The 27,812-nt window shown below is 41.5% G+C and overlaps 1 protein-coding gene across 4 annotated transcripts in view; it reads left to right on the forward strand.

Moving 5' to 3' along the window:
• Positions 1–27,812, forward strand: part of LOC129699434 (kinesin-like protein KIF13B) — a 181,054-nt gene that overhangs the window by 37,236 nt on the left and 116,006 nt on the right. For all 4 annotated transcript variants that reach the window (XM_055639207.1, XM_055639209.1, XM_055639208.1 and 1 more), the window contains exon 2: positions 4,646–4,739. In XM_055639207.1, the coding sequence (XP_055495182.1) occupies positions 4,646–4,739 (94 nt within the window). The remainder of the gene's footprint in view (positions 1–4,645; positions 4,740–27,812) is intronic.

A 27,812-nucleotide genomic window follows, 5' to 3' on the forward strand; every position in this document is an offset into this window, starting at 1 on the left:
GCTCCGAGCCGTGTTGATGGCACTGTAGCTCATCTTGAGATCATGGTGCAGGTGGGCCAGGAACTCCAGCACATCCGAGATCGAAGTCGTCGTGTAGGATGTCCCTGCGTCCAGACAGTACTGTTCCCATTTCCTGATGAAGGTCAGGTACTGTTTCTTGGTGGAAACTCGCAGGGATGCCGACATGGTGGTGATTGTTCTGTCTGATAACCCCAATCCCCGGTAAGGCCTGTTCAAAATCTGGAAACCAGGAGTTTCAATTTTTGGTGGCATGGATGGCTAATGCCAGTTACCGGGTGTGTCAATAATTGGGGGTGGTGTAGAAGGATCATTGGTGTCTCTACCACCATGTCGTGGAACATTGGGAACCATGGTTGGGTAGGCCAGTCGGGCACGACCAGAATGCCAGAGGCTGAGTCTGCCTGAATTTTCTGGAGTACCCGACTGATGAGGCAGAAGGGAGGGAAAGCATAGAAAAAGAAATTTCCCCAGTCCAGCGTGAAGGCATCTACCGCTGCTGCCTCTGGGTCTGGTTCCCAAGCCACATACATGGGTAGTTGGTGATTTAACCTAGACGCAAACAAATCTATATCTGGCGTACCATATTGCTTGATAATTTTAGCAAATGATTTTGGGTCCAACATCCATTCGATGTTGTCGTTGAATTTTCGTGACCTGGTGTCCGCCACTAAATTTAGCTTGCCTGGTAAATAGGCAGCTGATAGCCAAATATGTCTCTCGACACACCATTGCCAGATTATAGCAGTTAATTTGTCGCATGATACTGATTTAATGCCACCCATGTGCTGGATATAAGATACTGCCGTAGTGTTGTCGATCATAATTCTAACATGCACGTGTCGCATACCAGATGCATATGCTTTTAGCCCATAAAAGGCGGCGAGCATTTCCAAAAAGTTAATGCCCAGTGAGTGTAGTAGCGATGCCTCTGAATTAGTCCATCTGCCACCTGTGCTGTCTTTGGAGTTAGTAGCTCCCCAGCCTAAAGCACTGGCATCCGTTGCAATGGTTATGTTAGGATTGGTTACGGTGATAGGACTGTGACTGTGCCAAATATTGTCAACCCACCACTGAAGTTCTAATTTGGCTTCAGCGGGTAAATCCATTTTGCGATCATAATGCCCCCTATGAAGGCGTAATGCATGAGTCCTTGCTCTTTGGAGATTTTGATAATGCAAGGGCCCATGTTGGGCAGCCGGAAATGCTGCTACTATAGAGCCAATAACTCTGGCTACATGCCGTATTCTAGGTTGCGGTGTGGCAATTAAATGGCTACAAGCTTCAATGAGTGAAACTGTTTTGTTTCTGGGCAGAGTGACAGTCATGTGAATCGTGTCAATAGTGAAGCCTAAGTAATCCATGTTAGTAGTAGGCTCCAATATTGATTTATCTGGGTGGAGGATAAAACCCAAAGTTTCAAGGAGTTGTTTAGTGGCTAACACTCCTGCGACAGCTTGATCCCGTGTTCTTCCTAATATGAGAACATCGTCCAGATAGGCCACTACTAAATGTTTTAATTCTCTCAATTTCTTCATGGCCACTTTAAGAATTTTCGTAAATAGTCTGGGAGCTGTCGTTAAACCATTGGGCAAAGCTCGGTACTGCCATAGCTGGCCCCTCCAGATAAATTTCAGATATTTAAAGTAATCTTTATGAATGGGTACCAAATAGTAAGCATCTTTGATATCTATGCTTGCCATGTAGTATCCCTTGGAGATCAGTTGTCTGGCAGTGACAAATGTCTCCATTTTGAAATGTTGATACTCAACAGACTGATTAAGTGATGTCAGGTCAATAATAATGCGACATCCACCATCTTTTTTAGTTTTGAGAAAAATATTTGATACAAATTCTTGCGGCTCGTGTGTGGTCATTTCTATGATGCCTTTAGCCACGAGCCGATCAAGTTCAGCTTGTCCTTCTACCTTCTCAACTGCCGAGGGAAGGAACACCCTTTGGGGCATGTGCTGAACTGGCGGTTCTACGCCTGGTTTGAATTCAATCTTGTATCCACTAATACTGTTGAGTATAAACTGATTGTTAGTAAGGGAGCACCAAACATGCTTGAAGAACCTCAAACGTCCCCCTGTTAATACTACACCCTTTGTCTGTGTATGTTGACAGGAACCAGACCCACCTACCTCCATGTTCACTTGTGGGGTCGTTTCCGGTGGGTCTGGCCCAAGGTTGTCCGTGTTGGTGCTGCGGTGGGGCGGCGCATCTTCCCACGGCTCCGCCCTGGGCCCCGCTCTAAAAAAGAGCACTGGGGGTAGTGGGAGGCGGTCACCAGGCTTTCACCAGCTCGGTATCTGCTGGTGGCTGCCGAGGCGTGCGGCCAACTGGGTGTCTTCGCCCTGCTCGGTCCTGGCCCTGCCCTCATGAGGCCTACTGGTTTTGCCCCCTCTTCCACCTCCTTGAGCCTTTTGGCCAGATCCGCACCAAATAGCAGCGCCTGTCGTTCGGGCGCTGGAGCTTTACAGAGGCCCGCATATGTTGGGTTGAGGGCAGGCCTGATGTTGTCCCGCCGTAGGTTGTTTAGCTCGTACGTGGTGCCGCACATCAGTGCGAGGGCATCTTGCTGGGGTATGGTCAGGTCTTCCTCCCCAACTGACCGAGCAAAGGCGGTGACGGCTGCTGAGTGTAGCTTCAGGACTCGCTGCATTTTTACCTCCTGAGCCCTTATGTGCTGCCCCAGCTGGTTCCAGATCTGCCCATTTACCGTCTTGACCCTCAGCGCCTCGCAATTTTCGGGCGCGATGTAGTTGTCAAGGGCCTGCTGGACAGCCTTGTCCTGCAGCGGGTTGTTGGACAGCCTGTTTATAGTTGCCGCCATTCTGGGTGGCAACACCATCCCAGTTGTTGGTGGTGCCGCATATCGGCCCACTACACCCAGTAGCTCTTCTTCCGGCACGCCCGGCATGCTGACGATATCCTCCGCCTGCCCTTGGGATAGGCCAGCCCAGTCCTGGCCTCCCTTACTGCCCTCGAATATAGAGGGTACAGAAGGGTGTGGAGAGGAGGAGGCCAAGCCCGTCCTCCTGGGAGATGCCGCATCTCCTCATTAATCATGCGTTCGAGGAGCTGCCTCATGCAGCTCATCCGAACGTCTCCCCTTTTCGGTGGGGGAGAGTGTTCCCGTTCCTCCGAATCATCGGAGGACACCGGCCGGTCGGTTTTCTGTGTCGCCTTCCTCCCTGTGCGGGGCGTTGAGATTTGCAGCACTGGGGGCGGCTCGGTGTCGGGTGAGCGGGAGCGTTGAAAAAGCTCCTCCGCTGCGAGAGGCTGCCGTCCCGCTATGGACCCGTCCTCGGGTGGAGTAGGGCAGGCAGTCCTCCTGGCTGGTCGCTTGCGAGAGGCCATTATTCTCTCTAGCGCGACTCTGAAACAAAAAAGGCACTTACCTGAGGTCTCGTCTTTATGCTGCAGCTGGAGAGCCTGGCTCCAGCTGCTGCCGCTGTTGCACTGCTGACGTAATGCCGCGCCTGCGCGCTGGGTGGGTTCTTCACGTAGTCACTCACGTGACTCCGAAGTAAAATTGGACGTTTGGGTTAACATAAGAGGTTTTTTTTGAAGTATTGTCAAAAGTATATATTTTTCTGCTGTACTCTGCTCCGGAGACATTAACCAAAAGCTTAGATATAGGCCATTGACCTCTTGTCTTCATGCTAACTTCTGGAATTCTTATTTTTCTCTTTTCCAGTACTTTCTAATAACAAATCTTGCAGCAAATTTGTTGGTGATTATTATTGATTACAAAATGTAGGGATTAGGTTTACTGATTTTCAAACTTGCTCTGAATTATTGACAAAAGAGATGCTGATGAGAATGTGCATGCTACAGACCAATGCAAAGTAGCCACATCTCGGCTGTACATCTATTTACCTGTTGATCAGTATTCCTTATCGACCATTTCCCATTTCCCATGCTGCATGGTTTTTCCAGCCTTGGATTCTTGCCAGAAAACAAGTTTCATGAACTCTGGAAATGTTTCTTTCTTTGCCTGAACAGTTGTTACATAAACCTACATGGTGACTGATTGGAATCGGGCTGTGAACAGACAGAAGTGTAATAAGCCGGTAATACTTAATCCTGACCTTCTCTGGAACCTAAATGTGCATTTATTTTGCAGCTCCCTGGATAAATTTGGTGCTGCAATGGCCAGTTTACTGAATTTTATTCTTAAGTGTTACGATCGTTGTAGATACCACCTGTGTCTCATCTCATAAGATCTCAGATATGCATCATTTGCAAACTTAAAAAGATGTGAAGATTAAGATCAGTAATCACATATATGGTTGAAGTGAAGAGATGGGGGGAACCTGGGTAGGGAGTTGCTGTGAGCTGGAACTCAATGGGACATGAGTCGGTAACGGGGACATTCTGCGGTGAGAAGGATGAAAAGATTCTGAGAGAACACAAAGGTGATGCAGATCATAGGATGAGGCATGGTTATGTAGTAGGAAAGTAATTGTATGCATTACATAAAATATTTCTGTTACTTTATGATGAGCTGCCTTTTATATACATCTCACTAAATTTTATTTTCCAGTGTTCCTCCAAGAAAGTTTTATTTGCTGGTCCACATTTGTTTCTATAAATAATGCATAATTTCTCTTCATTTTAGAGATGGATTTGAAAACCAAATGTATTGTGGATGTTGAAGGCAATCAGACCATCCTATCTCAGGCCAATGCAAACCTCAGTAAAGGAGATGCCAGGTAAACTGTCCTGCACTTTGCATGCTGGTGATTCATTTGCGATGTCTTGCATCTTGGAAGAGACTGTTGAGTACCCAGCATACGATACATACCAACTTTTGAAATATAATTCTATATAATGCATACATCACCTTAATTCTCAGTATGAAATGCTATTAATTCTGAAGCATGTTAACATACACTGATGGCTGCCTGTAGGTGAACAAATGTTATGTCTGTGATGGATTAATTTAGCTGTATGTTTTCTTGCAATTTCTTTCTAGTTTTATAAGTTGTGAGAAGGTTATTAAAAAGCAAGAGGGTGCAGAACATCACAATTAAACATTGCATCTCCTATTTCAACGACCAGAGAAAAAAACATGTTTGTACTTTTAAAGAAGTGTCATCTTTACGACATAATTCAAAATTTTGCATCCATAGATCTATTTATTTCACATAATATGAACCCCCTTCAGTATTACCATTGTTGTATTTGTTCAACTCTTTTCACATTTCCTTAGTAATTGAAGCTGCCCAGATTTGTGTGCAGCAAGGACCTAGTCAATATTAAGGCATGGACTGATAACCGACAAGTAACGTTGCCACAACAGAAGTTGCAGGTAATCACCTAACCTGGACATTCAATGACCATCACAGAGTTCCCCACCATTAATACATTGGAGCGAGGGGTCACCACTGACCAGAAATTCAATTGGACCAGTGATAGGAATACCAGAACACTTTGGAGTTTGTATTCTGCGGTGAATGACTTGCCCCCTGACATCCCGGCCCTTTGACCGTATTATCAGGAACACACACTTGCCTGGATAGGTATAGCACCAATATCTCTCAAAAGGCTCAACTCTACTCAGGAGACAGCAGCTCATTGATTGGTATCAAACTCTAAACATTTATTCCCCCCGCCACTCTGCAGTGGCAGCAGTCTGTAAATGTTCTGCAGACTCACTATAATCCATGGGAACACCACCATCGGCAGGTTGCGTGATATTCTGACTTGGAAACATATTAAGAGTCGTTCATTATCACTGCGTCTAAATCCTGGAACTCCTTGCCCAAAATCACTGTGGGCATACTTTCACCAGAAGAGCTGCAGATGTTCAAGAAAATTGCTCACCATCATTTTCACAAGGTCCATTTAAGGATGGGCATTAAATGCTGGTCTTCCAGGTGATGCCCTTATACCAAAATGAATGACATTTCTTTCTGCAGTTGTACAGAGCCCTAGTGAGACCACACCTGGAGTATTGTGTGCAGTTTTGGTCCCCTAATTTGAGGAAGGACATTCTTGCTATTGAGTGAGTGCAGCGTAGGTTTACAAGGTTAATTCCCGGGATGGCGGGATTGTCATATTCTGCGAGAATGGAGCAGCTGGGCTTGTACACTCTGGAGTTTAGAAGGATGAGTGGGAATCTCATTGAAACATATCAGATTGTTAAGGGCTTGGACACACTAGAGGCAGGAAACATGTTCCCAATGTTGGGGGAGACCAGAACCAGGGGCCACAGTTTAAGAATAAGGAGTAAGCCATTTAGAACGGAGACGAGGAAACACTTTTTCTCACAGAGAGTGGTGAGTCTGTGGAATTCTCTGCCTCAGTGGGCATTGGAGGCAGGTTCTCTGGATGCTTTCAAGAGAGAGCTGGATAGGGCTCTTAAAAATAGCGGAGTCAGGGGATATGGGGAGAAGGCAGGAACGGGGTACCAATTGGGGATGATTAGCCATGATCACATTCAATGGCGGTGCTAGCTCGAAGGGCCGAATGGCCTACTCTTGCACCTATTGTCTATTGTCTATTGAAATAAAAATGAATTCCTGGTATACTATTCCTGGTTTCCTGTATACTATTGAGCAAGGAATTCCCTGTGTGAACAAAACAAAAATGCCGGAGTATATCAGCGAGTCAGATGTAATTTCCAGACATGGATAGGTGGTGTTTTGGGTTGGGACACTTCTTGCAGACTGTTTGTTGTAGGGGGGAGAGACCTGTAAAAGATGTGAGGTGAGGACAAAGCCTGGCAAGTGATAGGTAGATACAGCTGCAAGGGGTTTTGAATTATGAATTGTTGGATAAAGGCTGGAGATAAAAAAATAAGATATAAGGATGGAGGATGATTAAAAAATAAGATAAAAGGGTGGAGGATGAGGAGAGATGAAACGTGAAGCTCAAGGAAGGGTTATATGTGGAAGCAGGATAGTGGGAGAAATAGTAACACATCAGTGGGGCACAGTGAAGAAAGGAGGGAAAGAAGGTGGGTTACTTAAAATTGAAGAATTCAGCGTTCCTCATGTTGGGTTGTAAGCTGCACAAGTGTAATACGAGGTGCTGTTCCTTCAGTTTGTGTGTTGCTTCACTCTGACTATGGAGGAAGCTCTGTGGAAAAAGGTCAGTATGGGAAGGGGAGTTAAAATGGTTAGGAACCAGGAGATCCAGCAGGACTAAGTGGACATAGCTCATGTTCAGCTAAACGGTCGCCTAGTCTACACTTGGTGTTGCACCAAATGCAGTAGATTAGGTTTGAGGAGGTGCATGTGAACCTCTGTCTCACATGGAAGGGCTGCTGGGGTCTCGGGCTGATGGTGAGGGAGGGGGTATATGGTCGGATGTTACATCTCTTGCTGTTGCCGGAGCAATATCCTGGTTTGGGGAAGGAAGTGGTTAACAAAGGAGTTGCTGATGAAGTGGCCTCTACAGAAAGTGCAAAGGGGAGGGGATGCAAAGATATGACTGATGATGGGATGACTTTGAAGATGGCGGAAATATTGGAGAATGATTTGTTGGATGCGGATGGTGTAGAGGTGAAAGATAAGGACCAGGGGAACGCTATCCTTCTGAACTGTGGGGGAAGAGGAGAGAGACCAGAACTACGGAACACAGGAGATACGGGTGAGGGATACATCTACAATAGCAGGGTGGGCACTATGTTTATTAAACAAAAAAGGACAGGTATCCAAGAGTCTCATCTTAGAAGCAGATGTGGCAGAGACTGAAATTCTGAGTAGGGGATGGAGTCTTTGCAGGATGGGAGGAGGTGCAGTTGAGATAACTGTGAGAGTCAGTGTGGAACAATACTCTGCACTGTGAACAGGAAGAGCACTGACATTTGGTGTTAGAGAATTCTGCAATTGTCAAACCCAAATAAATGTGAAATAAATTGTGTGAAATTAAATAATGTGTGAACAACTTAAACACCAGAATTAGGAGCCACCTTAGAATTTACATTGTGCTTTTGTTTGTTTTCTTTTGGATTTTTGGTTACATCTCTAATTAAAAAATGTGTTCGTTATCTAATTATTATTGCTGATAATATATCAAAATATTTATAGCATATTTATGTGTGATAGTATTGCTGTTGATTCAGCAACTTCCATGCTTCTAGATTATTGCTTGGCATGTTGACTGGTGTGTTTCGTAACCCAATACTTTTCACTCCTGTCTGTGTGCTCAGCATATCCTTTGGGGCTCAGGGAGGCAGTGATATCCAGCTAGAGATTGATCATCATTGCTTGCAGATACACATGAGAATGTAATTGTTTTGGTTCTGTCTCCCTATGGAAAGACACTTTGATGTAACTGAGCTTACAAAATGGCTGGTGAAGCCTTTTAAGACCACTCCATTTGCTTGTACTTTATGGTAGGGGTCGGAGAAATTCTGATGGGGTTGTCCCACTGGGCTGCCCCAAAATCACTTTAGCGGTAAAAGGTTGGAGCAGACATAAAAATATGAATAACATGAGGCAAACATTGGTAAAGTAGTATAATATTTTATTAAAACACTCTGAGACATTGTTGCATTTTGTCATTTTTGATTTCACACCTTCTGGTTACAGTGCTTGCTAATAGTCTTGAGTATAGCCTTTTTTCTCTGCAAAACTAATCCACACATGTGACCTTTCTAATTAGGATTGTCACTGAGAGTGCAATAATAGTTGATCTCCAGCACAATATTTTTTTGTACATGATATCTAGTGTTGGCTTTGAAGGGAGTCTCCTGATCTGAAGGCATTGAGAAGATCGCCTTCAACGATCTTCTCAACACCTTGTCAGACTCATTGTTGAAATGGTTTTATTTTAATAAAAAATAATTTTGTAAGTGGCATACATTGGTAAGAGTATTCCAAAATTCAAACAATATGTGATAAAATATAGTGCCCAGTGGCAATTAAAATTGCCGTTATTGGTTGTTAAATATAGTCATTGATTCACTCTTTCCATTGCAGACTGGAAGCACTGAATATTGTGCCAATTTTATATTAAAACAGTTTGCAGCAAATCATGCTGGTTTGCATTACCAGATTCTGTTTATAATTTCCTGTTTGGATCTTGTTTTTCTAAGGTACTCTTTATTAGACAGCCAAAGGCCACACTGAAAGTGGTAGTGAATTTTATCCATTATGCATGTCTTCATTGAGAGATGGCTCCCAAACATGTGATTGCATCACGTCTCTCCAGGAGCTTGTTGTGGGACAGTCTGTTGTGCTGCAGGGACATGTTGGTGGAGGACTTTTTTGATTTGCTGTTAAATGCAAGTGCATTCTCTTGTATGGTTCAGTGAATGAGTTGACCATTAATTGGAGCATTGTTTTTATGCGTTTGAAACATTAATTGATGTAAAATTGGTTATACTGGGGTGGTGACGTAGATTGATCAGAATCCAAATTTATTCTGTAGATTAGTTTCACTCTAATTGGAAATTTGTGATGAGGTTGTGGCGTCAGCTGATAGTCAGACCACTTACGGTCGCACCCTCGTCAGTGGTTACGAGGGCTATCATGTGCCGTCAATGGTTATGGGGAGATCTAACCTGGAGATCATGAGTCGACAGGTAGCTGAGCTCGTCAACACCCTCGCTCAGCAGCAGCAGCAGCCACGTCACAGTATGTTAGAGGACCAAACTTGCATGTACACCAATCATGTAATGTCTGAATAAAGCAAATGCTCACCACGTTTGGTACCGCTACAAGGTGTAACATTATGATGCGAACAAGATTACAATCATATCAGAAAGCTCAAGGTCTATCATGTGGTAAAAGAAAAGGAGCTGCTTGATAAGGCAGAGGAGGCAGTTTTATCAGCATATATCTACTTCCTAAATTATTTGTTGCTTCTGCATGTTATCTTTCGGCGATGTGTGTCCATTTCAGGAGTAAAGTGTCGAGTATTCAAACAATGTAGCCTATGCTTTGGAACCCACTGACTGTAAGTATTGCTGGGGATGCTGACATGGGGGTCTATGGATCCCATATTGGCCTTATCAGCCACCTCAGATGCCACAGAAATTGAATGGAGGCAGGTCGTCCTCAACATCTAGAGATTGAATAAGTAGAAGAAAATGTAACCAGTGGAAGTTGATTTGCCCATCTGTTCACTAAACCATGAATTGGTCACGGCCTAGAGGGCCAGGACCATTTTTAACTTGTTGCCAGTGTTACTTAGTATTTATAGTATGAATGACTACTGTGCAAAGTATCTCTTCCAATTTGTTTTCTTTAAATTTTTCCATTTTACTTCCTACAGTTCCCTTCCTAATTTTGAAGATCAACCTGTTTGGGATTAATGTAATTGGGTGCATGATGATCAGCGTGGAATCATTGGGCTAAATGGACTATTTCCTTTATCTCTCTCCATCTGCCTATTTTCAACAGGGGGGGGAAGGAATCGTGGGGGGGGGGGGGGGGGGGGGGGGTGGTGGCTGGGGGTTGGTATTATTGAATAAGAAAGACAGACAAAAATATAAAATGGGAATAAATTAATGACTTTGCAGATTGGCATGATTCTAACATATACTTCAATATCAGTATTTGTGCTGTGATACATTTCGGTGTGAATATAAGAGTCCACATACTTATTGGAAGTAGCATTCAGAAGCAGAAGGATATTCAAGTATGTACCCAGATTATTAAATTCAGTGATGCAATTTGTCAAGGCATAATAAAACCAACTAAACACCTGCCTTGAAGTAGTTGGTTTCCATGCCAGGAGATACTTGAATTTGGTGTGTAGATTATTTTATGAGAAGCAGAATGTAAAAAACACAGAAGTCCAAAGAGAAATTGAATTTGACTGGATTAAGGAGACCTCTGACAAATGACGACTGTGTAAGAAGTCTACCCTTGAAAAAATCATTAACATTTTTACAATAACACAAGACTGAATTGTAGAAATGTGAAATTACTTTCCTGTTTCTTCCTTTCCGTCCCCCACCACACCAGATGCCGTGGAAGGTATAATCATCAAAAGAACTGCATTTCTGTCACGCTGCTAACTAGAAATCAGTTAGCTAATGGCAATAAATCACCATTTGTGCCATATCTGGCGCCAAAGTATGTCCTATGACCCGTTTCAGCAACAATGTAATAGCATCCAGTACTTAAGTTGAAAAAAGGTTTAAAAAAATATCTTCTATCTTCAGAACATGTAAGTACTTGTTACTTATAGTACAACATTATTCTTGCAAGAATCTTTTAGTACTCTTAACATTTGGAAATTAATATGAAGGGGAAAAAACAGGTTAGATGAGATATGATTCTACATCTGTCAGACTAATGTAGTGACATGCTTTTTATGATATTTTTATTAGTGTAGATATGTATAGAAGGCCACAAAGTGGAATGGAGTGGTTACATTTGAGCACTGTTCCATTTTAAACAAAGGTACAAATGTAAAATTGATACCAGTTGTCTTTAGGGCTAATATTAGGAAGCACTTTGCATATAGTGATAAATATTTAAAGTGGTTAGGTAGGCTAATGGATGCAATACCTTACAATCAATCAGGAAAATGATATAATGAGATTATTTTAAGTTCTATAGCATCTAGGGAAATTAATAATCTAATTCATATATATATTTTCTGATAGTTTTTTTTGTTTGATAATGCGAATTATCAATGTTCTAAATTGTGTAGGCCATGAATAACAGGTTACTTTTAGAGTACAATTGTACCACTTTTATATGATCTATAGAGGATGTTTGCATCAAGTTTTTCATTGTTCATCTTTAATAGAAAGATTAATTGAAAACTTACCGTTTGAAGTTTGATCTTTATTTTATGAGAAGTTGAAGTGAGGGATTACGTGAACCCACCGTAATTATGATTACCAGCCCGCATGCGCGTCAATCTTCAGAGCAACTGTATGAAACCACAGACTAGTTGCAGAACTTAAACTATAAAAAGATTAACGACCTTAGACTTACCGGATGATCTTTATGAGAATCAGGGTTGGGAGTGGAGGGCACGTAATCCGGCACTTCAACTCTCATAAAATAAAGATCAAACTTCAAACGGTAAGATTTTGTTTGATCTTTCTATTTTATATCGAAGTCATGTGCGTGACTACGTGAAGCTTTCAAAGCTCTGTGGTTTCATGCAGTGAGCCAGTTTATATGTGGACACACTGCACCGATCAACCATACATACTTCATGGAAACACGATGTTAGTTCGCAACCATGTACATGCTTTAATAGAAACAATCCCTTTACATCAGGGATAAATACTCGTCTAATCAACACAATGTAAAATTCTATGAGCAAATAAACCAGGCCTGTTAATTGGTTTAGTGTAAAACTTCTGAAAAGTGCGCTCATCGGCCCATCATGCTGTCGCAAGAATGTGATCCAGCGGAACCTCCATATTATTTGCTGCCGAGGTAGCTGCAGCCCTGGTAGAGTGAGACTTGAAAATATCACTATCCACTCCCGCATCTGCTAACACACATTTTATCCACCTAAAAATGGTTTGCACCGTTACCCTTTTGTGTGGCTTTTTATAACTTATGAAGCCAGCCTGTTCGCTATCTCAAAGGTTTTTTGTAACCTCAATGTATTCCTTAACATAGGTAACCACACACAATCTTCGATCTGGTGTGTACGCCAACAGCTCCAATTTGTATCCCAAAGCACCTGACCTGCTCTGCTTTATTAATTCATCTATATAAAAGATCACTTTTTTTGTTGGATATAACCGCGTTATCCAGAAACAGTTTCTGCAAAGACTGAACTCGTTGTGCTGAGACTAGAGCCATAAGCATAACCAAGTTGTGCGTGAGCTGGGCCAAAGATAATGATGCGACTGGTGCCAAATTGCGAAGCAGCCTTAACACTATCTTAACATTCCATACCTCATGATATCTAGGCCTTGGAGGGTTTCTGTTAAAAACAACCTTTCATGAATTTAGATACCAATGGGTGATTGCCCACAGTTTGATGTCCAGATCCGAGCACTAAATATGATGATAAGGCACTACGAGCAGTGTTAATAGCACTGTAACTTAACTCTTTTGCAAAATATAAAGTTGAAAGAAACTCCAATACATCGGCTATACCCCTATAAAGTAATTTATTTGTGCCTTCTCACAAAACTGCTCCCATTGTTTGATGTATGAGCAGTACTGATTCCTTGTGCCATCTCGCCAAGCTGCAGTTATTACGTCAACCGTCCGGTTGGATAGTCCTAGCCCCACGAAAGGCCTTCTTAAATTCTGCAAATTAATAAGTCGATGCGATCATGCAAAGGATGCGGCTCCCGAGTGACAGGCTGAATTAACACATGCTTATGCCTGTGAACAACCATGGGCAGTTCCTTTAATAATCCTTTTAATAATGGAAACCATGGTTACGTAGGCCAATTAGGAACTACTAAAATACCTGATGCATTGTCTTGCATTATCTTCTGCAAGCATCTTCCAATAAGGCAGAATGGAGGGAAGGCATAGAACAACAACCCCCCCCCCCCCCCCCCCCCCCCCCCCCCCCCCCCCAGTCTATAGAAAATGCATCTACCGCTTCTGCCCCTGGGTCTGGTTGCCAGGCTATATATCGTGGCAATTGATTATTAAGTCTGGAATCAACGTCTGGTGTTCCATAATGAGCTATTATATTGTTGAATACTGCCTGATGCAACCTCCATTCAGTTTGATCATTGAACATCCGCGATGTAGCATCTGCTACCATATTTTATCTGCCCGGCAAATGAGCAGCTGAAATCCAAATGCTCCTATCTATGCAGCAAGCCCAAATAACTTTTGCCAAAGCATTACAGGATCATGATCTACATCCACCCATGTGATTTACATATGTCACCGCTGTTGAGTTATCCAATTGTAGTCTAATAGGCATACCATGCACCTTTCCACAATATGCTTTCAAGGCATGAAATGCTGCCAATGTTTCCAAATAATTGTTGCCATATTTTTGACCAAGGCGTAACTCCTCCTTGTTCCATCTACCATCACAACTAGAGATGGTGTTAGTTGCATCCCATCCTAGTTCACTAGCATCACTCTGCAGTGTTGTTGTGGGTTTACTCGGTAGAAAGCCGCCTGAACAACGATGAATATTCACATTCCACCATAGTAATTCAGCTTTTGACTGACAACAACTGCATAGGTCTGTCAAAATGACCTTTGTGCCTGATCCTTTTCACCCTCCAGATTACGATAATGCATAGGCCCATAACATGCGGCTGGGAAGGCAGCTACTATCTTGCCAATTACCCTTGCAACCTGGCGGATAGATGGCCTCTCATGAATCAGTAGATTTGAACAAGCCTCTACCAAATTTTGTTTTTTCTCCATGGGCAGGGTCACAGACATCTCTGCCGAATTGATGACAAGCCCTAAATAAGAAATAGATCTTGTCGGTATCAGCCTGGAATTAGCTGGATGAATGAGAAATCCCAATTTCTCAAAGATAAGTTTGGCAGCTGAAACAGCTAGCTTCCCGACTATCAGAATGTCATCTATATACCCGATAATAATAAGCCCCTCAGCTCTGAGTAGGGCAAGCACTGGTTTAAGAAGTTTGGTTTAAGAAGCTGAGCTCAAACCATTAGGTAAAACCTTAAATTGCCACAACTGCCCCAGCCAGCTAAACTTCAAATATTTCCTGGGATTCTTATGAATAGGAACCCAATAATATGCATCCTTAAGATCTATGGATGCCATAAAACAATGCTCAGTAATCTGTTTTGTGGTGTGGAAATTTTCCATTTTTAAATGTTTATACTGCACATAAGATTTGAAGCTCGCCAAATCAAGAATGATACAGCATCCTCCATTTTTCTTCTCCCTTGAGAATATGTTAGAGATATATTCCTCTTTCTCATGGACTGACCGCTCAATCACTCCTTTTTTTATGCAATGCCTCTCTGCTTGCATATCCAAAGTTTCCTTTTTGGAACGAATATACGCCGGTCTCGGCATATCTTGTCGAGGTGGAACCGTGTCAGCCAAGAACACAATTTTGTAACCCATTATGCCATGCAGTATAAACAGATCAGAGGTTATCTGTTGCCATTCATGTAAAAATAGTCTTAACCTGCCACCAACATGAAATTCCTCCGCACACCCCATGTGACTAATGGATGCACATCCACCTACCTCAATGGTCATAGGAGGTTTATCACTTGGGCCAGCAGACCCTAAGTTTTGTTTGATCTCCTTCCCTTTGCTCTGATATCTTGACCCACTGGGAACTGGGCTGATGCATCTTCCAAGATGGACGAGATGTGCCTGGGCTTAAAAAAGGACTCTGGCTGGGTCTAAATTGAGCAGACCTGGTATTCCCACCAGCCTCAGAGAACCGATTCCTGCTGGTTGTCACATAGAGGTGATATCGCCGGAGTAGAGGCGTCTTACCCATGTAGGGTGTTTTAACCATGCCAGCAGCAGCCTTCAATTCATCCTGCACACAAATCTTCTCCGAAGAGATATTTAGCAGGCTGAACATTGCTGGCCCTGCATAACTGTGCAAATTTAGGGTTTAATTCTGGCCTAATGCCATCTTTACGGAAGCAGTTTATCTCAAAATGAGTATTGCACAACAGTGCCATCGCATCCTGCTCCGTTCCGACAGCTGAGCCAAATCCACTGACCTAGCAAAGGCCGTAATCGGAGTCAGCTCTGTAAAAATCTCCGATACTCCCCTCATCAGAGTGGGAGGAATATTGCAACCCTGAGCCAGGTGTTGCCACTTTGTGTAATTAGTGAAATGTGGATAGAGTGATTAGTAAAGGACATGGGCTACTAAGTATTAAAAAAAAATGCAGAGTCTCTTGCCCAAAGTAGGGGAATCGAGAACGAGAGGAACAGATTTGTCAAGGCTGTGCAATGGTAGCAGACATTCAAGAATGTTGTCAAACCCTCAAAGATGGAACATACCTTATGACTTCTAAGAATCCCTGGACCATGACAACTAAAGTGGAGAAGGAGCTTTTGGGGTGGCATTGAAAAGCCTAGGCCCATGCATCAGCATTAATGAAAACCCAGCATTAATGTCAGAGAGAGTCACTACCTCCCAAAATACTCAGCAGCCTTCACTTTAACCACCACCTGCCTCATTTGTGGATCCCACATTGGCAATATCAGTAACCTCAATTCATAGTATTGCAGTAGAAGCAAATCTTTAGTCCAAAGGATCACCCACAAAAAAAGATAATTTCCATACGTTGGTTGCATGGTTACATACAGCCACTCCCCAATTTGTGTAATAGGTGACTCGCGTAAACTTGCACTTGCATGTGCAATTCTTTAAGTCTACTGACGCCCATGTAGTCTCTGTGTCGGAGCTCCCCCTTTGGCTCTGTGCCAGAGCTCTCCTCACGACCTCCACATTGAATAGTAAATTTACAGTTGCACAGTAGCACTTCTAACTTGCATAATATTCAACTTATGCAAGGGTCCACAGGGCTTAATGTACGTAAATTGGGGAACATCTGTATTTGCTAAACATAGAAATGGCACAATTTAATTAAAAATCCTATTGGGTTTTCTCCATTTAAAAAAAAGCCAATTTTTTCAAGTTTACCCTTATGGACCTGTCCCACTTAGGCAACTTTTTAGGCGACTGCAGGAGACTATGCAGTCGCCACATGGTTGCCACATGTTCGCAGGTGGTTGCCAGGGAGTCGCCTTCATGGTCGTGAGGCGTTCCCGCGTTCTGGGAACTCTGGCCTCATTATGGTCGCCGCAGATTTTTCAACAAGATTGAAGCCACCATGGAGAGTAGCGAGAATTCTTGTGCCGTAGGCGGGTTGCAAGGAGGTCCTAGTGGGTTGCCTGGAGGTCGGAGGTTCTCGTAGGTTGTAGCTGGTGCTGACCGGTGAATTTCATTTGCTCATTGGGTGAAAAAAACGTAAGCAGTAGTTTTCAGAACCAAGGATAACTGATGTTAATGTCCGCCGAGCTTCACAGCCATGTATCTCTGGCATCTTAAAAGTTGTCTCCACTACTTCTCCTCCCCTCTTTTAAAGGACTTATCGTACACTGTGCTTTTTAGCTTCTTAATTACAGCGCTAACCTTCCTGTTCATTGCGGTGTGTGTCTGTATCACATTGGCTTTGCACCATGTGAATTTCACTCAGACAGCGCTCCCCCCACTTGCTCTGTCCCCTGCCTGTATAACGGGCTGGTGAAGGAAGCAATGTGCTTATGTGTGTGTGTTCTACTCTGACAGTTGTTCCAGTTGCCGGTTTTTCAGGTGACTGTGGGCAACTTGACAGTCACTAGCATTTGCCTGAAAAATCGCCTGAAAAGTGGGACAGACCCATTAGACTTATTAACGTGGCTAGTTTTTGCAGAGATTCTTTTAACTCCCAGTATAAACTGACTTGCTGACTGCTGACCAGAGCTAATGTCCTTCTGCTTTAGCAGAACTTAATAGCTGTAGATAATGCATAGAATTTCTTAAGGCATATTTCTTGTCTAAAGCAGGGAATTGAGTTGCTTCTTGAAAGAAAGGTATTTTTTGCATGCTTTTTATTTGATGAAATCTGTTTGATATTTCCTAGAAAATATTTAAATCTGGATAACCCCAAGATCTGCATGCAATGGAGATGGAGTAACCATGCTCCGCTGGAGAGCCTGACATTTGGGGCACATGCCTGATTGGTATTTGTGATTATTGCAAAAAATTCCATTTCCATGATGAAACTTCATATTTTGTGCAGCTTGCTGGTAATTATTTACTGAAGAGTGTTTGTTACATGATGAAGTTGGGTAAACTTTTAGCTTGCTGTTGCCTTAACAGCAGCAATATCCATTTACATAGCCTCTTTAATATTACATTCTTGTGAAGCACCTTGGGAACATTTTGTTACCAACCAGAAATTTGATGTGTGGCACACAAAGTATTATCAGGCAGCTAATCAAATATTTGATTGAAGAATATGTCAAAAGTTGAGAAGTGGAGCTGCTTAAAGTATTTCCAAAGCAATTTGGAGAAGCACACAGGTCTTGAGAGGTGGTGATGGAGGAGGACACTGAAATAACGCGGGATGATATTATGGATGGATTTAAATGTACAGAAATATTATAACTGTTTAACGAGGAGCCAGTACAATTTAGTTAGTGAAGTGATGGGTGTATGAGACATAATCAAAGTTAGGAAATGGTATTCTGCTTGAGTGATCTTGTTTGTGGAGAGTAGAAAAATAAAGGCCAACCAGGAGTTTGTTGGAATGGTCAAGTGTCTAGGTGAAGGCATGGAGAATTTCAACAGTAGATGAGTTGCATAGTTGGGTGATGTGGAGGTTGAGATAGGTGGTCTTAGCAATGTTATGAGGTTGTCAACCTGAAGTCCTATGTGATAGATAGCTGGGCTCTGACAGAGATTTGTGCACCTTGATTGGCTGTGGGAGAGGTGCCAGAAGATTGGGGAATAGCAAATGTGCCTTTATTCAAGAAAGGCAGCAGGGATGAACCCGATAACTATCGGCCAGGGAACATGCATTAAAGGTGGGGATGTATTGGAAACAATTCTAAGGGACCAGATTTATTTACATTGAGAAAATCAGTGACTTGTTTGGGAGAGTCATTATGGCTTTGGAGAGACACCGGGTTACGTAAGGTAGAAGTGTCCTTAAATTATCCCCGTAATTAACTAATGGAATTAACACATTCATTAACAACACCACAAAACATTTCTAAAACCGTGAAAAATTATTTTAATAAGGGAAAATCTGTGTAAAGTTGGATTTCAGTAAGTCAGGTTATCTACAACTAAGGAGACACTGTATTCTCCAGTCCAGGCAACACCTTAGTGATCACCTCTTCTGCACCTTCTCCTCAGCCTCCAAATCTTTCTTATAATGTGGCAACCAGAAATGCATAAATGTGGCCCAACCAAAGTTTTACAAATCTGCAATGTGATTTACTAACTTTCTTTATTCCATGCTGTGACTGAAGTGTACTGTACTACACTATGCAGTGGTGTTACCATTTACAGGGAACTATGGCCTTGCATCCCACGATCCTCTGTTTATCAATGGTCATAAAGTTCCAGCCTTTTCCTGCATACTTTCCTGTTGCATTTTAGCTCCTAAAATGCAATACCTCACACTTGGCCAGGTTGAACTCTGTACACATGTCAAATGGATTTAATTTGCACCCTGTTGGATCCTTCGGCAGCGATCTTCATTATTCACAATTCCACCAATTTGTCTATCATCTGCAAACTTACAAACTCAGATAACCTATATTTTTGAAAGCTAAATGAACAAAGCAGCATTGATAATATGTAACCAAAAAGGCATCCTGACAAACTCGGCATCTGTGCAAGCAAATTGATAATAGACGTATTGGCTTGAGATCCTGCATCTGGGCTAAGTTCCTCCAGGAGTTATATTTTCCAGATTCCAGCATCTGCAGTCTCTTGTGGGTCTCTCTTAATAATATCTAATTGGTATTGGAAGTAGTGCAAAATTAGATAATATTGGTACAGTTTATATTGTTTCAAATCTGTGGACTGCCTCATTTCTTATTTCATGAAACGTCTCCATATTACAATAATAATAGAATCAGTTATATGCGGCAGTGGTTAAGTTTAATATTATATTGTCACAAGATAAATTGATTTTTTTAAACAACACTGAAATAGATCCTTTGGCCCTACTCGTCCATGCTGACCACGATGCCTGCCTGAGATGTTTCTATTTGACTGAATTTGGCCCGCATCCCTCTGAGGGAGGGAGGTTCGAATAGATATTTGCTGATTTGATAATCTGCCAATTGTTTCTTGGAAGTAAAGCTTACCTTTGCAGAGTTATGGTGTGGAAAACCAACACTGTCTGTGTTTTGATCGACTTGCAGGCATGTTTTTAAACCTGCTTTTGTTCCTTAAGTATCACAATTTGAATTGTCGCTAATTTTTCTCTGGTTTGGACTAACTGATTGGGCTTCAAGGTCCCTTAGAAATGTTTTTTTTAGAACATAAAACAATACAGCGCAAGAACAGGCCTTTTGGCCCACAAGATATGTGCCAAATTGTTACCTTGAAATAAGGTCATATTTTAAAAACACACCATAGACAAATTTGCATTTGCTTTATTTGATTTCATCCAGATGTTGTTCAGTCAACATTATTGAGCTCCATCAACAATGTAAAATAGATTTTTTTTTATCTTATTGCAAAATTGGAAAAATGAATTCTATCAAAGAATTGGTTGTAAGACAGATCACCGGTGAAAAATGCAAGACACCCAAACTCATTCCTGTCAGAGAGACGATGTGAAAGAATGCGATTATTGGATGATGAGTTATATTGTTATGTGCAGGTGTATGCTGGAATTTGATCATGAACTGCTTTTATTGAGAGAGGAATGAATGCTTATTTTGAAAAATATAAAACTATACTTTTTGAGACGGCTATCCAGGACATTGTCTGAAAGTTCAGAATTCTGGGGCAGACTTGAACTTGTAAATTGCATGTTGTGATGTAGCATTTGCACTCAGAGTTTTAAAATGTTTAGTTGGGATCCCCTGGAGAGAAGGGAAAGATCTATAGAGAAATAGCTATCTCAAGATCATACTTCTATACTGTTTTTTTTTAATCCAGTGGTACAATTCAGTCCACTTAATCTAGTGGGGGAAAAAAAGATCTACTAGTATGATGATCTCCAAAGGAAATGTAACTATTTGGTGGACATGATATAATTAATAAATCCATTCTCTCGCTTTGATCAGTTGATATTTGTCCCAGCCCCTAAATGATGGTTTCAGTGCCCTGTTGAGTGTGTACAAGCTCTACATGTGTAATATAGCTGGATCATTTCCCCCACCCTCTCCCCACATCCCTGTAAATTATTTCCTTTACGTACTTTTGGAATGCTCCAATAGAATTTTTCTGTAGCCTTTACGCACTTACAAGCCTCATTGTTTGAAACTGATCTTTCTTTTGCGAATGCCTTTCTTTGTCCTTCAGTATTCAACTCTTCCCTAATTAGGAACAATGTTTCAACATCTACCCTTCATAATTTTAAATTATCCATCTAATTTTCATAAACCCTCACATGTTCCAGTGACAAAACAAGTAACCTCTGTAGTCTGTCCATGTAATTGATGTCCTCATTCTCATAATCATTTTTTAAATTAAATCTCTACTGCATCTTCTCCAAAGCTTTCCCATCTTCCATTAAGTGTTATGATCAGAACTGGATACCTTTGTGTTATTATTTCATTTCTTCTTGATCCTTCAGAGAGATACTAAGAATATAAAGTTAATGTTTCCTTTTATTATTGTCTTGCTCACATTTTTGTCTTTGGTGTGCCATCATTTTATGTCACCTCCCTATCCAGGTATAAAATCTGTTATAGGTTTGATATATATTTGCAGCCAATTTTTTAGATGAACATTTGCATCTCATTATGATTTGTCTCATTTGTTGCTTTTGATAGCTTTTGCGATTCACTGCTTCTCTTGTACGCTTGATAATATCTCTTAGCTCATTTATTAACTGTGGGACCTTGTTATTGACATGTGTGACTTTGTAACACCTGAACTGTTTTTTTGAATACATCTCACCATTTGTAAGATTAACATAAATTTGACAGCCAGGTTTTCTGCTATTAAATTGCCTCTCATCAAATGGGAGTTTGCATTAATTTACATCATGTCCTATTACACCCTTCTCCCTGTCAAAAACTTAGCAAGTTCATTCATTTCATGATGAAACTGGACATCTGTTTTGAGTTAGTTGTATTGTAAAATGCATTTAAATACTGTGCGGATAGAACAAATATACTGGTTTGATAAAGTGACCCTTCTCTGCGTGTTTATGGGAATTTTATTTTGAGACACGAGGTTAGTAGATATTGAATCGTGTTTTCTTGAGTAATTTCCTGGACACTTAAATAATTAGCTGACTACACATAATATGAAGATTTAACCTTGCAATCGTGCCTTGCAGTAACTAAGCAATGTTTTAAAACTTGTTAAGAAACATATTAAAATGTAATCCTTGTGAGGTTCATATTTTGATATTCACGCCTTTGCAAATGGCCTTTTAAAACGTTAACATTGAGAGAACTATTAAACAGTGTCTCCAATATTGCAGCACTCTTTCAGAGCAAAATTAAAGGGTCAGTCTTTAATAGCTTGCGTTCAGGATGTGAGTGATGTTAACTGCTTATTTACTGCACATTGGTTAGGCTAAAGAGACGACACTCAATGCTGCTTGAACCGCTAAGTTTGCGATTGTGCTCCCACTATAGAATTTCAATTTGGTCAATCTCGTGCAAGAGAGAATGTTTGTATCTCCATATAACTGGTTAAGCAAGACTTACCGACTGGTGATGCTAAAAGGGAGTAGAGAAGGGAGAAGTAAATCTTGGGGAAGTACTTAAGAGACCCGAGGGGCAACTTTTTCACACAGTGGGTGGGCCTGATATGGAACAAACTGTCACATGAAGTGGGAGAGCTGGGTTCAATTATGACTTTTATACATTTGGACAGATATGTGGATAGGTAAGGTTTGGAGTGATTATGGGCCAGAGACTGACATAGAGCCAGCTCATTTAGACAACTTGGTCAGCATGGACAAATTAGGTTCAAGGGCCTATTTCTATGCTGTAAAACTCTGACCCTGGGCGACAACATTAAACATTTAAGCCTGAGTTACTTTTACTTTGGAGAAGATTTCTTTTTTTGGTTATTGTTAATTGTAATTGGAGGCCAGGCCATGTTTTGGATTGCAGACCATGTCTCCAAGTTGGATCCAAAACTAGATTTTTTAAAAACTAGTTTCAAAACAAATGGAAATGCTGCAAGTTCTATTTTTAGCTGGTTTTGTGATCAATTTTAATTGTGATGCACCATTTCCACATTGAAACTTTGCGTTTTGATCTGATAACAGGCGCAGTTATTTGCTATTACCTTGCACCAAGCATTGCTTGCAAATCAAAGACTGTGTGGGTTGGTGCTTGCATTCAAAATTGTGGTGACAGCATTTAGTTAGTTGAAAATACTTTCATAATGAAATATCAGAGTACTACTTCCATTTTCATATTTAAGGTAGCACCCCACTTAATCTTCTGCAGATGTTTGTTCCTTTCTTCATAAAGAAAGACATGCTCTTTCAACATGAAGTAGTTTTCACCTGGGTAGCATTCCCCTAATCCCAGTCCCTATCAAGGTGCTTTAAATGCATTAATTGTGTTAGAAAGTGTCACAGCACATTTGCATGCGGCACTCTCGCAACTCAACCACATTTTATTTTGATGATGTTAATTGAGAGGTACAGCGCCCTCCATAATGTTTGGTACAAAGACCTATCATTTATTTATTTGCCTATGTACTCCACAATTTGAGATTTGTAATAGAAAAAAATCACATGTGATTAAAGTGCACGTTGTCAGATTTTAATAAAGGCCATTTTTATACATTTTGGTTTCACCATGTAGAAATGACCCCCCAATTTCAGGGCACCATAATGTTTGGGACACATTGGTTTCACAGGTGTTTGTAATTGCTCAGGGTGTTCAATTGCCTCCTTAATGCAGGTATAAGAGAACTCTCAGCACCTAGTCTTTCCTCCAATCTTTCCATCACCTTTGGAAACTTTTATTGCTGTTTATCCACGTAAGGACCAAAGTTGTGCCAGTGAAAGTCAAAGAATCCATGATGAGACTGAGAAACAAGAATAAAATTGTTAGAGACGTCAACCAAACCTTAGGTTGACCAAAATCAACTGTTTGGAACATCATTAAGAAGAAAGAGAGCACTGGTGAGCTTGCTAATCGCAAAGGGACTGGCAGGCCAAGGAAGACCTCCACAGCTGATGACAAAAGAATTATCCCTATAATAAAGAGAAATCCTCAAACACCTGTCTGACATATCATCAGGAGTCAAGTGTGGATTTGTCAATGTCCACTGTCTGCAGACGACTTCATGCACAGAAATACAGAGGCTACACTGCAAGATGCAAACCACTGGTTAGCAACAAAAATGTGATGCTGGAAAAGGTCTTGTGGACAGATGAGATAAAGATTAACTTACATCAGAGTGATGGCAAGAGCAAAGTATGGAAGAGAGAAGGAACTGCCCAAGATCCAAATCACACCACCTCATCTGTGAAACACAGTGGTGGGGGTGTTATGGCCTGGGCATGTATGGCTGCTGAAGGTACCGGCTCACTTATCTTCATTGATGATACAACTGCTGATGGTAGTAGCATAATAAATTCTGAAGTGTATAGACACATCCTATCTGCTCAAGTTCAAACAAATGCCTCAAAACTCATTGGCTGGCGGTTCATTCTACAACAAGACAATGATCCCAAACATACTGCTAAAACAACAAAGGAGTTTTTCAAAACGTAAACACGGTAACTTCTTTAGTGGCCAAGTCAATCACCTGATCTGAACCCAATTGAGCAGGCCTTTTTATGTGCTGAAGAGAAAACTGAAGGGGACGAGCTCCCAAAACACGCATAAGCAAAATATGTCTGCAATACAGGCCTGGCAGAGCATCACCAGTGAAGACACCCAGCAACTGGTGATGTCAATGAATCGCAGACTTCAAGCAGTCATTGCATGCAAAGGATATACACCAAACTACTAAACATACTACTTTCATTTACATGACATTGCTGTGTCCCAAACATTATAGTGCCTGAAAAGAGGGGACTGTGTATAAACCCTGCTGTAATTTCTGCATAATGAAACCAAAAAGTATAAAAACGGCCTTTATTAAAATCTGACAATGTGCACTTTAACCACGTGGTTTTTTTCTATTACAAATCTCAAATTATGGAGTAGAGAGGCAAATAAATAAATGGCAGGTCTTTGTCCCAAACATTATGGAGGGCACTGTAAATGCTGTCCATAACATTGGCAAAACATCCTATTTCTGACTAGTTCTCAGTATCTTTTAAAATAGTTAGCGAATGTGAATGATTGTACATTCTGATAAATGCAGCAACTGCTATATATGTGGCCAGTCACTTTAGATGTTTTTCTTCATTTTCTGGACCATATTTTAATGCATGATATATTGACTTTGAAGCAACATTGAATTACACAGATTCACCACTCTCTGACTAAAGAAATTCCTCCTCCTCTCCCTCCTGAATGTGCATCCTTTTATTCTGAGGCAACGGCCTCCGGTCCTAGATTTTCCAACTCTTCACATCCACTATCCAGGCCTTTCACTATTCGATAAGTTTAAGTACAGGCCCAGTGCCATCAAACACTCATCTTCTGTTAACCCAATCATTCCGAGGATCATTCTCGTAAACCTCCTCTGGACCCTCTCCAGTGCCACCACATCCTTGGATATGTGGCCTAACATTGCTCTCAATACTCCAAATGCTGTCTGACGAGCGCCTTATATGACGAGCGTCTGTGGAATTCTCTGCCTCAGAGGCCGGTGGAGGCAGGTTCTCTGGATGCTTTCAAGCTAGATAGGGCTCTTAAAAATAGCAGAGTCAAGGGATATGGGGAGAAGGCAGGAACGGGGTACTGATTGGGGATGATCAGCCATGATCACATTGAATGGCGGTGCTGGCTCGAAGGGCCAAATGGTCTACTCCTGCACCAAATTGTCTGTTGTCTATTATAAATCCTCGGCATTACATCCCTGTTTTTGTATTCTTCTTGAAATAAATGCTAGCTTTGCATTCGGCCCTTCGAGCCTGCACAGTCTCCCTTGCTACTGATTCGACTTGCAACTTAGTGTGTTTTAATTTTGTCCAAATCATCATAAAAGCTCAATTTGTGCTTCTTTTCACTTGTCTTTTGGAGTAGCCTCAACTGGTACTCTCTTAATACAGAAGTCTCTGTCCGTGGCTGAGGAATCAGTCAATTCCAATTTGTGAAGCTTCAGTGCATGTATCTATGAAGCTCACCATAAAGAGAGAGACAGCAAGGTAATGGGATCTTCAGTCTGGCATGCAGATTTAAACAAGCATCTGCAATTCTTTCCTACACATGTATGCTAACCATCTGGACTAATGCTTTTTCTATATTCTCCCCACATTCTCATTAGCTTCACCTCATGCACCCTCAATTCTACTGGTCACCTGCATACTAGTGGAAAATCCCAGTGGCTAATTAACTGACTGACCTACTTGTCTTTTGGATACAGTTACAGAGAGAATGTGAAAATTCCACAGAGACAGCATCCAAGGTCAGAGTCCAGAGTCTCTCGCTCTGAAGCAGTAGCTCTATTAGCTGCACCACTGTACCAATTGTGTATGCAATCATGAACATAACTCTAACATCATTTCTGAGATTAATAGATTTCACTTTGGAGAATCAAACTTTAAAATTAAATTGTAATAAATTCATATTGTTTCCTTCAACAAGTAGATGCAGACAACACATTTTTGAAAGATAAATGAATTGTTTGGTGAGAGGGTACTCTGTGTTCATAAGGTCATAAGTGATGGGAGCAGAATTAGGCCATTCGGTCCATCAGGTCTACGCCGCCATTCAATCATGGCTGATCTATCTCTCCCTCCTAACCCCATTCTCCTGCCTTCTCCCCATAACCCCATGACACCGGTACTAATCTCGTACACCGTACAAGTGTTATTAGGGAGAAAATAAAGAACTGTGTGCCTTGACATTGTATGAACTGGGGAGGAGTGAGAAATTAAACACTAATGATACATTCATAATTGCTAATTTCATAGACAGGTCTGATCTTCAGCTGCTGTATTTTATGTTTTATATCTCATGTTCTGACTGCCAAGTGCCACTTCCCCAGCTGAAACTCCGTTGCTCTGGTTACGATGCCAGCTGCCAGTGTGTTGGGAGCACAAAGAGAGTCTAGATACTGAGGCCATAGATTTAGGAATGTTTATTTAATTTGAATCCTTTCAATCGTTGTAAACTTTATGCAAATAAGCTTAGTCTAACAGTCAATATGCCTGGCTCACCATTTAGGGTTTGCCAGATGAGAACCCGGTTTTAAATATACTTGTACATAATAGCACATATTCATCCAGGCCACCTGCTATATTTATGAATATGGTCCACAATGCAAATTCTACTTTGAAGACATAGTTGTGTGGCACTGATTTTGTTTTGTAGGTAGAAATACAGAGGTGACATTAAGGTTTAATAGGACCAAGCCATTAAAAAGCAACACCTAAAGATAATACGAGTATAGAAGCATTACAAACATATAAGATTGTAAAGGGTTTGGACACGGTAGAGGCAGGAATCATGTTCCCGATGTTGGGGGAGTCCAGAACCAGGGGCCACAGTTTAAGAATAAGGAGTAAGCCATTTAGAACGGAGACGAGTAAACACTTTTTCTCACAGAGAGTGGTGAGTCTGTGGAATTCTCTGCCTCGGCGGTGGAGGCAGGTTCTCTGGATGCTTTCAAGAGAGAGCTAGATAGGGCTCTTAAAAATAGCGGAGTCAGGGGATATGGGGAGAAGGCAGGAATGCGGTACTGATTGGGGATGATCAGTCATGATCACATTGAATGGCGGTGCTGGCTCAAAGGGCCGAATGGCCTACTCCTGCACCTATTGTCTATTGTCTAAATCTACGGTACTGTGGCAAAGGGATTAGAATATATAACTGAAATGTAATACTGAAAATAAATGTTGTGCAATCTTTGAACACAGTTGGTGTCCGCAGATTTAGATTTGAAGATGAAGGATATTTGGTAATAGCATATAATGGAAGGTTGGTAGGATGTTGTATGGTATTGAAATTTTGAATTGTAGTAAGGAGTTACAAGTATGAAGAGGCAACCTAAAACGTTTAGACTTTTTAGATAGGAGATTCCAAGATTAATTTGTGAAAATGTTTAAAATGAAGGCTCAAAATGGATAGAAATAAACAATT

The sequence above is a fragment of the Leucoraja erinacea genome, chromosome 8 (genome assembly GCF_028641065.1).
Source record: "Leucoraja erinacea ecotype New England chromosome 8, Leri_hhj_1, whole genome shotgun sequence".
Classification (NCBI taxonomy): domain Eukaryota; kingdom Metazoa; phylum Chordata; class Chondrichthyes; order Rajiformes; family Rajidae; genus Leucoraja; species Leucoraja erinaceus.